This window comes from Fistularia commersonii, chromosome 15, assembly GCF_037954325.1.
Source record: "Fistularia commersonii isolate RoL2024-O1a breed Wild chromosome 15, RoL_Fcom_v1.0, whole genome shotgun sequence".
NCBI lineage: Eukaryota > Metazoa > Chordata > Actinopteri > Syngnathiformes > Fistulariidae > Fistularia > Fistularia commersonii.
Window position 1 is genome coordinate 17,750,498 of NC_141298.1, and position 17,346 is coordinate 17,767,843.

The 17,346-nt window shown below is 47.9% G+C and overlaps 1 protein-coding gene across 2 annotated transcripts; it reads right to left on the reverse strand.

Moving 5' to 3' along the window:
• Positions 1–10,011: 10,011 nt before the first annotated feature.
• igsf5a (immunoglobulin superfamily, member 5a) lies at positions 10,012–16,760 on the reverse strand. 2 transcript variants are annotated; one of them, XM_086160621.1, is made up of 7 exons: positions 15,954–16,760; positions 13,299–13,613; positions 12,589–12,894; positions 12,353–12,472; positions 12,253–12,277; positions 12,021–12,186; positions 10,012–11,946 (listed from the first exon to the last, which is right to left on the reverse strand). In XM_086160621.1, exons 1-7 carry the CDS (start codon positions 16,003–16,005, stop codon positions 11,863–11,865), a joined length of 1,068 nt encoding a protein of 355 aa, XP_086016747.1. In that variant the 5' UTR covers positions 16,006–16,760; the 3' UTR covers positions 10,012–11,862. The 2 variants fall into 2 exon arrangements, with proteins under 2 accessions (XP_086016747.1, XP_086016748.1); XM_086160622.1 differs by lacking the exon at positions 12,253–12,277 and having other exon boundaries at positions 12,346–12,472.
• Positions 16,761–17,346: the final 586 nt, after the last annotated feature.

The window sequence follows — 17,346 nt, forward strand, 5'->3', positions numbered from 1 at the left end:
TTGCTGCGACTAACTTTCATTCCTCTCCTTTCCAGAGCATACCTCCACCTCTCTAGATTTTCCTCTACCTGTTCCCTGCTCTCACTACAGATCACAATGTCATCTGCAAACATCACGGTCCATGGAGGTTCCTGTCTAAGCTCATCTGTCAGCCTGTCCATCACCATTGCGAACAGGAAGGAGCTCAGAGCTGATCCCTGACGGAGTCCCACCTCCACCTTGAACTTCTCTGTTACCCCTACAGCACACCGTACCAGTGTCTCATTGTGAGCATACATGTCCTGCACCTGTCTGACATACTTCTCGGCCACTCCAGACTTCCTCAGATAATTCTCTGCTCTCACTACAGATCACAATGTCATCTGCAAACATCACGGTCCATGGAGGTTCCTGTCTAAGCTCATCTGTCAGCCTGTCCATCACTATTGCGAACAAGAAGGGTCTCAGAGCTGATCCCTGATGGAGTCCCACCTCCACCTTGAACTTCTTGAACAACATTGCGACGCTCTTCTCTGCGGTTGCAAACGATTTAAGCTCCGGGTTTTATGACTTGTATACTTATTGCCTCTGCTTATGATTGCGAGGTGCTTTTAGTGCGTTGGTTCTTACCGTTTATGGGTTTTATTGTTTTGCTTTTTTAATTGTCCTTCTTTCTGTTCATCACTTGAATGCCTGATGAAAGTGTTTCCCGGCGTGCGTCCTCTCGCCAAGCCGTATGAAATTCTTGCCCGTGTGTCAACGTGAACGGACGCCAGGACAAATGAAGAGAAAGCTTTCCCGCCCAGAACCTTTCCGTACCATCATTCACTCCCACTCGGGTCCGCTACGATTAATTTTCTCATTAATTTAGTCCGTTAGGATTTTCATAACTCTTGTTCTGCATAATGTAGCGGCGGCTGACTGATGTGCGGCTATGAAAGGACTCGGTCGTGAAGGTCAAGTCATAACGGCGCTGCTTCCTTCTTATCATTGTTGTTGCCTGCGGGCAGCTTTGGTCTCTTTAAGACAGCATTGCTATGAGGTGAGTGTGGTAAACCGTGAGTGCACGCCGCTTTAATTTGCACGGAGAAACATTCACTGGCTTGTGACTCAGCTTTAATTATTGAAAGCACTTCTTGTGGTGTCTGTCATGCAGATGACATTGTGATCTATAGTGAGAGCAGGGAAGAAGTTGAGGAAAATCCAGAGAGGTGGAGGTAATGGAGGTGTACTGGAGGTCTCTAGAGGTGGAGCTGCAGAGAAAGTGAGAGGGAGCTGCATTGCACTTTTGTAGACCTTGAAAAAGCATGACAGGGTGCCAAGAGAGGAACTCCGGTATTATCTGAGGAAGTCTGGAGCGGCCGAGAAGTATGTTAGACGGGTGCAGGACATGTATGCACACAATGGGACAGTGGTACGGTGTGCTGTAGGGGTAACAGAGAAGTTCAAGGTGGAGGTGGGACTCCATCAGGGATCAGCTCTGAGCCCCTTCTTGTTTGCAGTGGTGATGGACAGGCTGACAGATGAGGGGAGAAAAGGACCTCCATGATGTTTGAAGATGGCATTGTGATCTGTAGTGAGAGCGGGGAATGGGAAGACGAACATCTAAAGAGGTGGAGGTATGCTCTGGAAAGGACAGGAGTGAAGGTTAGTCGCAGTAAGACATTATATATGTTTGTGAATGAGAGGAACCCGGGTTGAACGGTGAGGCTACAGGGAGTGGAGATCAAGAAGCTGGAGGATTTCAGGTACTTGGGGTCAACAGTCCAGAGCAGCTGAGAGTCTGGAAAAGAGGTGAAGAGACGGTCCAAGCAGGTTGGAATGGGTGGAGAAAAGTGTCAGGGGTACGAAGAGATAGAAGACTACTGGCCAGAAGGAAAGGAAAGGTGGAGGAGATGTTGCAGAGATGGTCTACAAACACTGACAATGACCAAAAGACAGGAGGCAGAGCTGGAGGTCACACTGCTGAAGATGTTGAGGTTCTCTTTGGGAGTGACCAGGATGGAGAGGATCAGGAATGAGTCCATCAGAGGAACAGCACATGTTAGATGTTTGGGAAAGAAGGTCAGAGAAGCCAGACTGAGATGGTTGGGTCATGGACAGAGGAGGGAGAGTGAACACACTGGTAGACGGATGCTGGAATTGGAGGTCTAGAGGAAGACCAGAGAGAAGCTTGATGGACGTGGTGAGAGAAGATAGGAAGTTGGTTGGGTTGAGAGAGGAGGATCCAGAGAATAGAGTGAGATGGAGAAGATGGATTTGCTGTGAAGACCCTGAAGGGAAAAACCCAAAGGAGAAGAAGAAGACTTCTTGCAATGTCTGTCATGGAAGTAGAAGTGAATTCCCGGCATCCACCTTTGTTTGCAGTCCGAGGTCCAATGCAGACGGTGCTTGGCGAGGAAAAGGGTGTTTTTTGTTTATTAAAAAATGCGGTTTGACTGACGCAGCAAATCTGATTCGGGGAGTCGCATTTATTAGAAGACACTGAGCCGCCGGTCAGAACAGTGTTTAATAACCTTTCCTTTTCAGGCTGTTTTTTAAATTAAACTTCTGGAATTCAAAAAGGAGTTTAATGTCCCGTTTTATCAGGAGTCGCTTCAAAACTTACTCCTAAAAAGAAACGCAGACCCTCCTTGCTTCACAGGTTAATTTAGCGCTAACAGAGCTAGCTTCTCGCTTGTTTACATCTTCACATTTGGCTCTTTTTTTTTTTTTTTTGCTAATCTATTTATTTTTTGTGACGTTTGGATGACACACAGGTGAAACTCACCCATCTGACCAAATTAAAAACACAAAATGTCAGGTTTGTGTTTCGTTTTATCAGAAGCCTGGTTCCGACCGCTATCCTCACACGTGAAAACTCGTATTTATCGATGCAACAACCTTAAATAAACAGACGGCTTTTACGTCATCGTGCACTTTCTGTCATTTGGGAGTAAATTAAACATTCATCCGCTCTGCAATATATTCATGAGAGATGCTGTTGAATTATTCAGAGTCGGGTCGGAGGTTTGTGCGCAGATCGGGTGCGAACTCCTCCGATTCCCCGGATTCCCCTTCGAGTGGCTCGGTAAACTCCTCTTGTCGGCTCTCGCCGCCGATCGATACTTGCCGACCCGCGAGGAGACGAAGGACCGCAGACGTCCGAGCGCCCGACCGGTCGCGTCTTCATCGCAAACTGGAAAACGGCCCCGAATGTCGGACGAATAGAAATGAATAATTCATCCGGCTAAAACTTGAATTTCGAGCGCCTCTCGCTTGTTGGAAGCACCGCCAGGAAGGATTTGTTTACAGCCTTATTGTCGGCTTCACGGCCACGGCGTCCTCAAAATGGATGAAATACATCAGACGTCTCAGTGCTTTTAGATGTTTTCACATCCGCTTTCCTCCGACATTATCGTTTTGTCAGAGCTTTCTTTTGGTTTAATGATGACGGGGAGTGAAGAACGATAACAGATACTCGTCTTGACAGTCCATCGATACCATTCCTTGATGGGTGACGGCGGAGAACGCTAGTACGGCGGGACGTTTTATTGACTTTAGCAGAAATAATAAAAGCTGAGCCGTTGGTGGCGAGACGTCCGGCCTGGTTAAGCCTGCTAGCGGCTGCGCTACGTAGCGCCCGATTCTCCGGCACCGCCCCGATCTGATCTGTTTTCCGATCGCTTAGCACAAGAAACTAGTGACGCACATACAGTTGTTGACAAATTGGAAATGTTGTTCACGTAGCAAAAGTGGTTAACATTTGAATAGTAACAGCAATCCGATGTTAGTGCAGAGCATGCTAGCAGTTAGCCGTCACTGAGGCGCAACAGCCGGCTGCCTCAGCGCACGTCTCTTCTCTGTATTTGAACAGTAATTGTGAAAACCCAGCCATCTCGATTAAAAAACTACGAAAACTGGTGACGTTAAATGAAAAATACCTTTACAGTGCCATTTACTGAAAAATAGAACCATTTCATTTTTTCCTCCATTTTATATTTTTTTTCTCATCAAGATTGCCAAGTGAGGCACGCCCACGGTTGCCTCACCCTGCTACACCTCACTGATTCACTTACTGGCTACACTAGATGCTACAATGCTATGCTAAATGGAACTTTGCTACATCTTATGTCTAGGCTCCGGTTATGGACTCCCCATCTCACCAACAAAAACAGCTTCTCATCAACACGTACACCCTGATCATGTTTTTCCACGAGTCTCTCGCTAGCTAGCGGTAGCGGTGTCGGTATGTCCCACATCACCGGATGCGCTCACATCCCAAATCCAGCCATTTGGAATAAAAATCGAAAACTGGTGACGTCCAAATCGCTTATAAATATAACCATTTAAATATTTTTTCATTTGACTTCTTTTTATTTCCAAGATTGCCAAGTGAGGCACGGCCTCTCCTGCCTCCCCTGCCTGCACCCGACTGCCTCTGGCGTTACTTACAAGTTTACTTATCTTATTCCCTCTAAAACGCTCCCCATAGTGTGCCCAGGTATCCCCACCTTCCCCGCGGATGAATAAGCCACAAGATATATGGATGGAGGGTTATTTCTGGATCCCTCTGAGAGCAACTCCTCTAGATCACACATTCACGTTAATAAAATATGACTTTAGCACCACCTGGTGGTGAAAAGGAGAACTGCTTCAGAGGAGACCTAAATATTCTGCTTCATGTCTTCATTTCATCACTCGAACACAAAGTCATCGGAGAGATTTCATTTTTAATTTCTGCTTCCAGACAAATCTTGCAGTTTTTTGTTTTTTTTTTGTTTTTTTGAGCGCTGTCAAACTTGAACGCGCTCAGCCTCGAGGCTAAAGCTGCGTGACGACGACGACGGCGACGACAACAACGCGGGAGGTTAATGATTGAAAGGCAGCAAAGAGGAAGTAGAAATAGGACGCCGTCAGACGGTTCAGATAAAAATGCTGACGTCTGGTTTTTCCTGCAAACCACAGATGAAGAACAATCCCCAAAACGTCTGCATTGAGAGTTTAGTTCTGCCCTGAGCGGAGGTGCTAAGGTGATAGCATCCATTTACGGATCCCAAACCCGGACGCTCAAACACGCTTTATTTTACCGTCGATCGTTCGAAATTGACAATTGATGAGTTTGGTTTTTCCGATCCGATGTTTTCGTGGCGACTCTCCTCAGCCGCCCCCCCCGAATGCAACGCATGGAGGTAAATTTAGAGCAGGCCGGGGGTGGAGGTTTGACAAATCTCCTCCGCGCATGTTTTCAGCCGTGCAGAAAAAAACGCAAATATACTTCCTGATGTGTCTGCCTTGACTTTCAACTGGAAAATGCCTTTTGGAGGATTTCAGACTCTGGAAATACAACCCTGCCATCTGATTCAGGGTGAAAGAGGAATGTGGATGTCACATCAACAAACAAATATCCGGTACGAACCGAGGTCGTGCGGCCGAGGACGATCACATCCTGATTTCTAACTGCCTCAAAAAGTCTTGGTTTACCCAGAATTAAATCAATAAAACTTGATGGCGTTTAAAGAAGCCATTTTTGGACCAGGAACCGGTTTGATGCATGCATATTATAAAAAGTTGTCAGCTGACAGTATTTCATCTCAATACAACCATTACACTTCATATTAGGAAATTAAAATCATTTTCATTTTAATTTTTTTTTAAATAATTAAGTGGTGCCCCTTTAACTGCTTTTGTTCTTCAAGTAGACATTTTTTTCTTTATAAAAAATAGTAAGGGCTTGTCTTTTAGCGCAGGGTGTTTTGGCGCAGGGTGTCATTCGCTAGCCGTTCACCGCTAATAAGGCATAGCGGGGGCGGAGCTTGTGTATCACCTTGAGCTATGAACTTAGGTAGCTTAGCTTAGGTAAGAATCTTGATATTTACTGTTAAATGCCGCTTTCTTTTTTGTTTTTTTTAACATTTATTAGAACAAGTTCCTTGACAGTCACGCACATTCTCACAAAACCTCATGACAAGATACACATTATACAATATTCTTTATAGCTCTTATTATTTCTACCATTCATTCAGCCATTCACTTATTTATAGCAAGCGAAAAAACAAACAAAACTAAAATACAAAAAAAAGAGTAAAAAAAATAAAATAAAATAAAAAATCAGTCAAGTAGAGATAATATCCTCACCTCTCCAAATATTTTTTGATGGGTGCCCATTAGTCACTGGTCCAGGGTAGGAGGTTGGGGTTTGAGCCAGTTTAATATGATCATTTTATGTGCAATTAATAGAAGAACTCTTAGCAAAAACACCTGTTTTTTCCTTAAATCACTTGTTGATGCTGTGGATCAATTGGTCTGTTTAATTTTAAAATCTCACTTATTTGTTTTTTAACCTCTTCCCAGAGTTCCATCAGTTTGGGACAGTCCCAGAAAATGTGGGAATAGTCCCCCGTTATGCCACAGGGGGAACACTTACTTATCATAAGAAGCTTTTATCAAGGGAGTTTTAAATGCCGCTTTCTTTATGTTGCGACGCATCTGCCGTCTCCTGGTTTGCTCGGTCCTTGTTTCCAGGACTAGCTTGTGGTAGCCGACGTGTGAAACGGCGATAAGGCGAAGACCGAAACGGTCGTTTTCATCATTTGGTATCAAGAAAGATTTTCTTTGCGACCAAATGATGGGAATCCCTGCTTTAAAGGGCTTCAAAACCCTCACATATTGTTGAGTTTGTTGTCATGCGTTTTTTCCTCCTTATGTGCAACAGTTGCATTGTCTACTCTGGAATAAATATACTGCTCAAAAAAATAAAGGGAACACTTGAACAACACAATGTAACTCCAAGTCAATCCCACTTGTGTGAAATCATAGTGTCCACTCAGGAAGCAACACACATTCATTTGGACTTGTTTTAAGGACATTACATCAAAGTTGGATCAGCCTGGAGTTTGTTTTTACACTTTAATTTGGAGTGTGATTCCTAATCCAGACCTCCATGGTTTGATACAATTGATTTCCATTGATCATTTTTGTGTGATTTTGTTGTCAGCACATTCAACTGTGTAAAGAGCAAAGTATTTCATAAGAATATTTCATTCATTTAGATCTAGGATGTGTTATTTAAGTGTTCCCTTTATTTTTTTGAGCAGTGTATTTCACAAAAATGCACATGTATATACGTTATATATATTTTACTTACCTTGAACTTTATTCTTATTTGTTTATTTCCATCTTTACTGTTCTTTACTGTTCTTTTTATGTGCTTTTTATAATTCGTTTTGTATTCTGGTGGAGCTGGTAGAACGTTTCCTGAACGTAACACACAACATTCATTCACTCATCACACGGAGACACAACTAGTCTTTCACACAACATAGAGACAAAACAAAATCATTCATTCATTCGCTCGTTACATGAAGACACACAACCACTGTGAAGGAAACATCTTAGAGACACACAACCGCTCATTCATTCATTCATGGAGACACACAACCATTCATTCATTTATTCACACACCTAAACACATATTTGACCTCCTGAGGTCGTAGGACGTTCTGGACGTGGACGTGAAGGCGGCCTCTGCCAGGAGGCGGAGCCAGAACGGCGTCCACCGTGTGGGGGCGGAGCCTCCTGGACCTTTGAGAAATCACTTCTCTGGTTCAAATCTTTCATGCACGGACGGACGGTCGACCGGACACACACACACACACACACACACACACACACACACACACACACCGTCCTCTGAGAGCTGACACTGGGTTTCTGATGGCGAAGTCACTCCTTTGCATCAGAAGGGCTTTTTATTTCATTTGATGGCTTGATGGGTTCCTCCTGGTTCTCCTGAACTCATTTCCAGCTCTGCACTTTCGCTCCGGCTCCGGTGTGTTTCTCAGCTCAATCGATCACCCGCCTGAACTTCTTGAGGAGCCGTCAGAGCTTTCAACACCATCATCTCACACACTCTGGTGCAGAGGCTCCTCCCGACCGGCAGATCACAAACAGTGTTTCCTCCTCCGTCCCCTCAGTAACCGACCCCTGCTGTCATAGAGGAGGCAGGAACGTTCTCCGGCTCTGGATACCCAGGTGAGCACGAATCCGGCGTCCTGACCTGGAGCACCGGCTCCTCCCGGCTGGTCCAGAAGGCCCGGCGGCGCCTCGGCTTCCTCGGGAGCTTCTCGCACCGTGCGGTGGAGAGCAGCTTCTGCAGAGTCTGCAGAGTGCCGAGGAGAAACCTCTGCAGGAGGCGGTGAAGGACCGGGAGGGACGGCCTTCCAATCCACTCAGACCTCCACGACTCACGACGCATGTCATGAAGGTCTACACACACACACACACACACACACTCACACACACACTCACACACACACACACACACACACTTCTCAGACGTCCCTGACAGGCCGAAGGCTGAACAGCATTCACACAAAAACAACAGGAACACAAACTGAAGCTGGACTCCAGACACACACACACACACGCACACACACACACGCACACACACACACACACACACTCACATACTGTCTCTCTTTCACACACATATAGATAGTCTCTCTCTCACACCCACACACACAGCCAGATATAGTCTCTCTCACACTCACGCACACACACACACACACACACACACACACACACATACACACACAGATAGATACTCTCTCACACACACACTATCTCTCTCTGTCTTTCTCTCACACACACACACACACACACACACACACACACACACTCTCCCTGAGTGGACCTGCCCTCCAGCCACTTTAAACACTCCAGGTGTTTATATTGTAATATTTCACAATCGCAGATGCAGTAATAATAATGATAATAAAAACAATAATAATAATAATAATAATAATAATCTTCAGAGGTTTCTTTACAGGCGCTTGCAGATTTATCTTCAGCCTTTACTAAACTGTAGCTCTTACTTGTTTATATCTTCACATTTTACTCCTGTTTTTCTTATTTTGCTCTTCTATTTATTTTCCTTTCATGACTTGAACCCAAACTTCATTGCACAAACTGTCAGGAGCTGCTATGAGAAGGAACCTTCATGAACCTTTGAGGAACATCTCAGGCTGCTTTGCGTCCAACAAGACCAGACCTACAGGCTTGGCAATGCACAGGTGTGTGTGTGTGTGTGTGTGTGTGTGTGTGTGCTGACCTTTGTTGCCGTGCAGGCCCAGCTGCTGAAGGACGGAGCTTCTTCTTCAGGGAGAAGATCTAGAGTTTCTCCTCCTGGAGCTCTGAACCTGGTGGCAGCTGATTCCTTCATCATCTCGCTGAAGGAACCTTCTGCAGCTCCTGGAAGCTTCTCAGGAACGAAGCAGAAGAACCAGAGCCCGTGGACGTCGGCTTCCAGAACCATCTTAGCTCCTGCTCCGAGGCAGGACTTTCTTTGGAAGCCGTGTGAGTAAGATGCTTGGTGATTGGTGGAACTCATAAGCCCCGCCCCCTGGCTCCTCCCTGCAGGCCACCATTTTTAAAACCTCTCCAGGTCACTGCTCAGATTTATGTTTTTAAGAACAAATATAGAGACACAACAAACACGTTTATCCTGGAGAAACACAAACAAACACACACATACAACAACCAAGAAGACAAATAAAGAGTTATAACTAACATGCTTATATTCAACACAAATATTAAACACATTTTCCCAAAATAAAGTCGGTTCTTACCGAAGAGCGTTTGGAACGGCGCAGTATTGATCCATTTCCTGGAGAAAGACCTTCGAGTTCGCGTCGCTGTTCCTCCGTTTCCTTTTTACGGACGGGAAATTTTCCCAAAAGCGAAGCTGCACAAAAAGTCCTTTTTCTTGTTGCATTTTTCATTAAAAACAAAAATATCCACTTCTCAGATGGGTGAGAAAAAAACAATAATAAAATAAATGTGATATGGATTCTTCATGTGTTCCACAGAAATAACATCAATTTTAAATCGTCCTAACGTTTGTTTTGTTTTTGCTGGGTATATTTTGTGAGACACTTCCTTGATTTTATTGTTTAGACAGAATTTTATTCCAGTTTTTATTCCAGTTTAAAGAGAGAAGACCAAAGAAACAGTAGCCGCAGGAACAGTTTCACCGTTTATCGGTTTTATTTCAACATTTGTCTTTTATGACTTCGGCTTTCACTTCCTGGTACGGCGTTAAAGATGATGTCATGCTGTTTTGGTGGAACAGCAAAACCAAATTTAGCAATAAATTCTTCATATGATCACATCTGACCGTGAACCTTCATGAGATGTGAAACCAGAATTTCGTCGTCGACCCGGCTTTTATGATGAAACCACTTCTTTTCATCCGGAATAATCCAGAAGGAATCATTTGCGGGTGAAAACTGATGTTTGTTCATCATCTTCCACACCAGCCTGTGAACATCTGCTACTCCTGGTTTCTGCTCAGATGTTTCTCGGAGGTCCGAGGTCTGGAGTTAGCTTGCGGCTAACGAGGTTCTTCACAAGATGAAGGGAGAAGATAAAAACGCTTTGGTTCTCCGTGGTTTGGAATCGGCCTCCGTGGTGTCCACGTCTTCTTCTTCTAAGGTGGTTTGTGGTGGAGTGTGGAGCTGAAGGTTCCTACCGCGGTCCCTCACAGCCTGTGAGAAGGCACGACGAGAAGATGGACCTGGAGGAGGTCACTTCTTGGATATGTTCTTAGAACTTCTCCGTCTGAAGGCGGCTTATGTCTCCAGAGGAGATGGAGAAGAAGAAGGTGGAGGAGTTTAAGTGCTGAGGCTCAACAGTCCAGAGCAATGGAAAGGGTGGAGAAGATGGAGGTGAGAGCAGACATGATGTCTGGAGGCAGCGGAGATGAAGATCTGGAAGTTCCTCCTTGGGAAGGAGGAGGATGGAGAGGATCAAGAAGGAGTCCATCAGGAGGACGGCTCATGGTAGATGTTCTGGAGATAAAGTCACACTGAGATGGTTTGGAGGTGGACTGAGGAGGGACGGAGAAGATCTGGAGAGAAGGATGCTGAGGCTGGAGGTCTGGAGGAAGACCTGAGAGGAGGTTCACGGATGGACGGGAGGAGGACAGGAAGGTAGATGATGTGAGAGGAGAGGGCTGGATGGAGCCAGGTGATTGGCTAAGGTTTAGATGGAGGCAGATGATTGGCTGAGGGTGAAGCAGGTGTGAATTCGAGCTTCTCCGTCCAGAAGCACCGGACCTTCTGCAGGGAGGAACACCAGCTCCACCTGCAGAGCCGCGGCCGCCGTGATTCTATCTGCAGATGTTAGGTGGTCGTTCACCTCCGTGCAGACCCTCCATGAACCTCCTGCAAGTGTTCGGACTGTGGGAGGAACCAGGAGAACCCTGAGGAACCCTGCAGACCTTCTGGCTGTGAGTTGGAAGCTCCAGCCCAGTGGTTCTTAACCTTGCTGGAGGTTCTGAAGCCTTCACAGAACCCTTCTTTATTGGACATATAAAGTATGATTTCTTCAAATTCAACACATGGAAATATGTTTTACTGGAGCACAAAAAGAACCGTGCATCAACATGACTGCGTTCAAAGAACACAAAAATAAAAACATCATAATGAATACTTACTGAATATTTCTTTTTTTGTATTTTGTATCAGCATGAAGGGATTAAAATATTGAGAAATTAAAAATCACAGGACGTACCAACAAATTGACCGGAGTCCCTGCAGCGCAGATCAGCCAATCACGAAGCGTGATGTCATCACCAATAACGATATATCGCATATATATTATATAATCCTGGCGTGTGTGTCGGGTGTGTGTCCCGACCTCGGCGCTAACCGTTGCACCGCGTGCCGCCTTCACTGTCATCACAGTGTGGGAAATGTAAGAACTGCCTTCATTTCCAAAGCATGTGTACAATTAAAAAAGTTAAATGTAGAAATTTAAATACAGCTCGAGTCCGTGAAGGTCGCAGAGGTTCTTCCACTGCGTCCTGGGTTTTTCCGAGCGTCTTCTGTCCTCCTGAACGCCTCACACGATGGTGACGTGCCTGAACTTCCTGACGCTCAGCACTGTGTGGTCGCGTTCCTCCGCCGCGCTCCCGTTGCCAGGCAACTGAGAAGCAGAAGGAGGTCAGAACCCGCGGGGTCACGGCCGGAGGCTAACGCTAGCAGCGACGGCGCCGCCACCTGACGGGGAGATGATCCAATGTGAAGCTCATCGTGGATGAAGATCCGGTTCGGGAAGGTGGCGGCCTCGTTTGCAGGGCGCTCGCTCTCGAATCCGCCGTTTGCGTGGCCTTTTTTCCTGGCGACGGGGCTGACGGTGCTCAGCTGGCTCTGGGTCCTCACCCTCCTGAACATCGAAGGACCAGGTCACCGTCTGAGGACGCCGAAGCTCCTGAGATCCCGGAGAACCTACCTGATGTCATCCTGGTAGCTGCGCTCTGAGGAGCGTCCGAGGGGGAAAAAGAGCTGTTAATCGCGCTTTTGTTTGGGTGAACTTGAATCTCACCTCTCACCTTTCTCCTTCCTGCGCCTCCAGCAGAAGATGATCCCCAGGATGAGAAGAGCCAGCAGGGCCACGCCGGCCACCGAGGCCACCACCGCGATCAGCACCGTCCAGTCGGGCGGCGGGGTCACTGGGGGCGGCGAGGAGGAGGGCGTTAAAACTCAACATCTGTCCTCAGAAGCTCCGCGTGCCGGAGCTTCTTCAGGCGTGGTCTGCAGAGGATCCACCCGGAGGAGACCTTCTCACCGACGTCCAGGTAGACGGAGCTGGACAGCGGATCTTCCAGAGGCCGGACGGACGCCAGACACTCCACCTTGGTGTTGCTGACCGCCTTGAACCTCAGCGCGCTGGTGGAGTTGTAGGAACCTCCTCCTTGTCCTCCTCCGCCGCCCACGCTGGTGACGTTGAACAGGCTCGCGTTCACGGGTCGACCTTCTCGCCTCCAGCCGAGCGCCGGCGCCGGGAACCAGCCGGTGGTTTCGCACCGGAACTCCACCGGCTCGTCCCGGAGCGCCGTCACGTTCCCGCCGAGGATCCGCACCGTGCCGAGCTCTGAAGGAGGAGATACCTGCGTGAAGCCATCGCGTCCGCTGACGTTCTCCGGCAACGAGCCGGCGACAGGGTGGGGCTCGTCGTCGCCCCCTAGTGGAGACAACCGGTACTGCGGCTCAACACATTCACGGCTGAATGTTTATCAATATATGAGGTGAAGGTTTATCAATCTATAAGAGTTGTGAATGACAGGGTGAATGTTGTATGTCTCTATATAACATTTGAATGACAGGGTGAACTTAATGCAACCTTAATTGAATAATAGCCGGTGTAGCTCATGAATGAACGAATAAATGGATGAATGAATGAGTGTGTTTTTGCTGCAGCAGCTGCGAGGTGACAAACACCAACCTTCTGTCGTCCACCTGACAGCTGCATGCAGCGGTAGAGCGAGGAGGACCCACCGTGAACATGAAGATGTGCCGTTTTGGATCCGAACAATCCCTGGACGGTGCAGGTGACCGGCCCGGAGTCGGTGCGGGTGGCGTTTTGGATCATGAACTTCACGCAGGAGATGTCGCCGGGGAAGCAGAAGGAGGCGTTTAAGCGGTCCCAAATCGAGATCACGACGCCGTCCGAGTTGACCGTGAGGACGAGGAACTCCCCGAGGAACCAGGTCATGATCTTCCAGCTTCCGCGCACGTGGGCGAAGAACTGGACAGGAGAGCCTTTGAGCACGGTCACATTGGGAGGCTTCAGCTGGAGCTGGTCCAGGACCACTGCACGCACACAGAGCAACAGAAACTGAAGATACGACAACGGCGAGATTGGCGATAAAGAACAGCTGAGATGATGTTTGCATCCTGATTTAAGAAAACTCAACATTCCGACCGCAGAAGAACCACGAGAAGAAGATTTCGACACATATAGATGCCACGTATCGAGATATCCAACCGTTCACCCTCTCATTCACACGTTTTGTCAAACTCAAGGCCCGCGGTTGGATTATTTTTGGCCCGCAAGATAATATTTCATGACTTTTAGAGCTGCGATATGTTGCATGCACCATTGATAGTACAAGTCAGCTGTCACTCACCCCCCAAAAGTGGCCAAACGAAAGGTGGGCTTTGAAAAAAAGAGGGTTTCAGGACAGGCGGGAGGCAGAGTGAATGTTTGGGAGTGAGCGGCCACACTTGTGATTTATCCACTCAGGTCTGTGTCGTCCAGAAATTAGAGAAAAGTTTGTCGAAAAGGGAGGAAAAAGGGCACCTAGTGCGTCAGGTTGCGACGTCGAGGGAAGCTTCGCCATCCGACACGTTGGCATGACGATGTGTTGCTTATAGAGCCGTAAAAAATAAAGGCAACATGGATGTATTTAATGTTGTTGTTTAGAGGCGTATAAGCTTTGACAGTTCAAGGTTCCAGCTTTGACCTGAGAGCTATTATATGTTTCCTATTTCTTATCTTTTTTCCTGCAACCACAAGGCACGTTGGATTTTTCTTGTAAGGAAATTCTGTTTTGGCCGAGGACACTTTTTTTTTTCCATTAGAAATCAACCTGGAAATGCTGCAGATAGAGCAATATGAAATTGTTGCAACTGATTTTGAATGGATTTAATGACAAATGTTGTTTTAATAGGCAATCATTTAAAAGCTTTGTTAGTTTCAGGGTTAATGGGTGCAACAAGTTCATTTCAACAGGTTTCTTGATAAACAACTTGAACGTATTTTTACATTTTGGAGTTCGACACCCGTGATGGAGGGTCTCCATGAAGCTCCTGCATGTGTTTGGACTGCGGGAGGAACCCGGAGAACCCTGAGGAACCCCACGGACACGGAGAACGTGGAGACTCCACCTCAGTGATTGCTCAACAGGCACATTCCTGGCCTCAAAGGGAGGCGGCAGGACTTTAGTAAACCTTCCTTGACCTCCTGACTCACTCCGGCTGAACTTTCCCTGCAAACGCCAAAGGAGCGACACCTTTTCAAACCGGCGCCGCAGACGTGTTTGTCCAAGGCGCGTAAAACACCTCAGAGCGCACCGACGGCTTTTGGGAAGAGCGAAACTCAAACAGAACCTCCATCCAGAACCAGTTCCTCAAACCTCTTGGAGATCCCTGGAGTGGACGGCGGGGATTCGCCGGTGATTTAAAAACTTCTCAAAGTTCACTGATGGAGAAGGCGTATTGTTAGCGTTGCGAAGGAGCTGCGAACAGCCGTCGGTGCGCAAACGAACTGGCGTCGTAGCATAGTGGCGGTCGTGCTACTCCGGTTTGTTTACATGGTTCATCCTTCACATCCTTTTTTGTGTTTTTTTTTTTTTTTTTTTTTTTCCAGTCAGCTAGCCTCATTGTAGCTCCCAAAAGGTCAAAAATCTAAGTGCTAGTGGTGCTAAGAAGAAGTTAAGAATAAAATGTGAGAGCGGCGTCGGTGCTACAGGCACTACGACACGGTAAGGTTGACCATCTGTGCGGTCCTGAAGAACAAAGAAGCGCTAAAGACGGCTGACGTGGCTAAAGGGGGGGCTACGCTAACCAAGCGAAGGTCTCAAGTCTTAGAAGAAATAGAAAAGTGATTGTTAGTTTGGATGATGGAGGACAGTGAGCTGGAGGTAGCATTAGCGTTAGCATTAGCAAGGGTTTCATACGCAAGAAGGCTTTACTTTTGGTGATTTAGTAAAGCCAAAGAACATCAGAAACACAGCAATAACTAAGGTTAGCTTAAAATCCTTTCTGTACTTTTACCACAAATAAACCCATAAAAATGTTTCAAAAAGATCGCAGTGTGTTTTGGAGACGGAAAACGGATCGATGGGGTTTACGCTCGTTCTTTCCACCGTACTTATTTTATGAACATTAAAACTACGATTGTAGCGCTCCCACAATAACCATGTAGCTGTTAGCGCTACTGGGATTAGCGGTAATAGATCATATAACCCTCTCGCGGCCTTTATGAACCTCGCACTTGTTTTTTTTTTACCCCAACCGGTCGAGGCAGAAGGCCACCCGGCTCGCATATCCAGGGAAGCCACGGAAACATAAAAACGGCGTGTCAAATACAAGCCATCGACCGAACGCAGGTCCGGCTTCGCCGTTCGCCAAGCGGCGTAAGACTCTGACCTGCGTTTGAAGACAGAAAGGCCCCGGTGGCGAGGAGGAGCGCCGGCATCATCCCGGCGCGTCCAGGATGGAGGGCTTGGAACGGCCCAGGAGACGAGATCCCTGCCAGGAAGCCGGAGGAACTGAGCGTCTGCTCGGCGAGCGGCCCGCCCACGCAGGAACCCTCCGGGGGCAAAGTTCATCTCCGCCCGGTCAAATCCAGCCTTTATCTGTCGGGTACGCCTGGAGGCGGGCGGGGCTTCGCCTATCACACACCTGGGCCGCGCCGGCCAATCGGACGCTTCCTTATCTTTGAAACCGATCCAGGAAAGGTGAATCATCTCGGATCGATGATAATCATTTTATACGATGTTATCGTGGAGGTTTTTCTCCAAGCAGCCGGAGGTAAACATCCGGGTTTTGGATGCAAAACAACAAAAACGCGACACCCTTCGAGCCCCTTCACTTCTTCTACACACATCATTCATCTTCTACAAGATGGATGTGCAATCCACCGAAGCTCAGCGAACTCCTAAAAATGGCAGCGACCTCCTCCTGTCCCCACGCACGCCGTTGTTCCCCGTGCACGCCACTAGAGGCCGCTGCTGGGTCATTTTCCGCTCTCGCAGAAAGGACTGCTTCTAATCAAACCTCCCGTTCTGCAACGTCAGCCTTTAAAACGCGACCTTTCGTAGCAAATGTAGCCGTAATGTGAAAGTAGGGATGTTACGTGAAGCCTCTTTGAGTCGAACTGCGGCGGCGGGCGGAGACGCGCTGACGGGTCGTGGCGTTTGTCAAAGAAACGGAAACGCGTTAAGTGACCGGTAACCGTGGACGACCGCTGTGGATGAGACCCTCCTGGGAGGGATCTGGACGGGTTGTGGGCGGAGCCGAAGCCAGACGTAACAGCCCTTTGGGGCTCCGGAGGCGGGGCGGGGGGTAAAAGCGAGGGTATCGAGATGATTGAGCCGACGACTAGAATTTGATGCTAAATTAACAAGAATCCCGACGGCCGACGTTCCTGCCGCGGGACTCCAAGGCGTCCCGTAGCGCCGCGAAGGCCCGGAGCCGAGGAGGCTCTGGATTAGCAGGTGGCGTCCGGACGTCCGGGTCGCCTCCACGCCATTATTGGCTTCGGCCATGTTTTTTTGTGTGTGTGTGTGTGTGTGTGTGTCCACCCGGTTGCAGCCGTACAGCGCTAGCTGGAATGTCTCCAGACGCTGGTATTGTGTCGGGCAGGAGGAGGCAGGCAGCCATGAAAGAGCAGAGGGGGTGAAGGTGGGGGAGGGTCGGCCATCCCCTGCATACGGAAGTAAATCCGCGGCGTCTTGGGTGTCAGAGATCATCAGTCATAACCCATCGCGCTCGTCCTCGTGTCGGCGGCGGTCGTCTCGCCGCATTGTTCGCGACCACA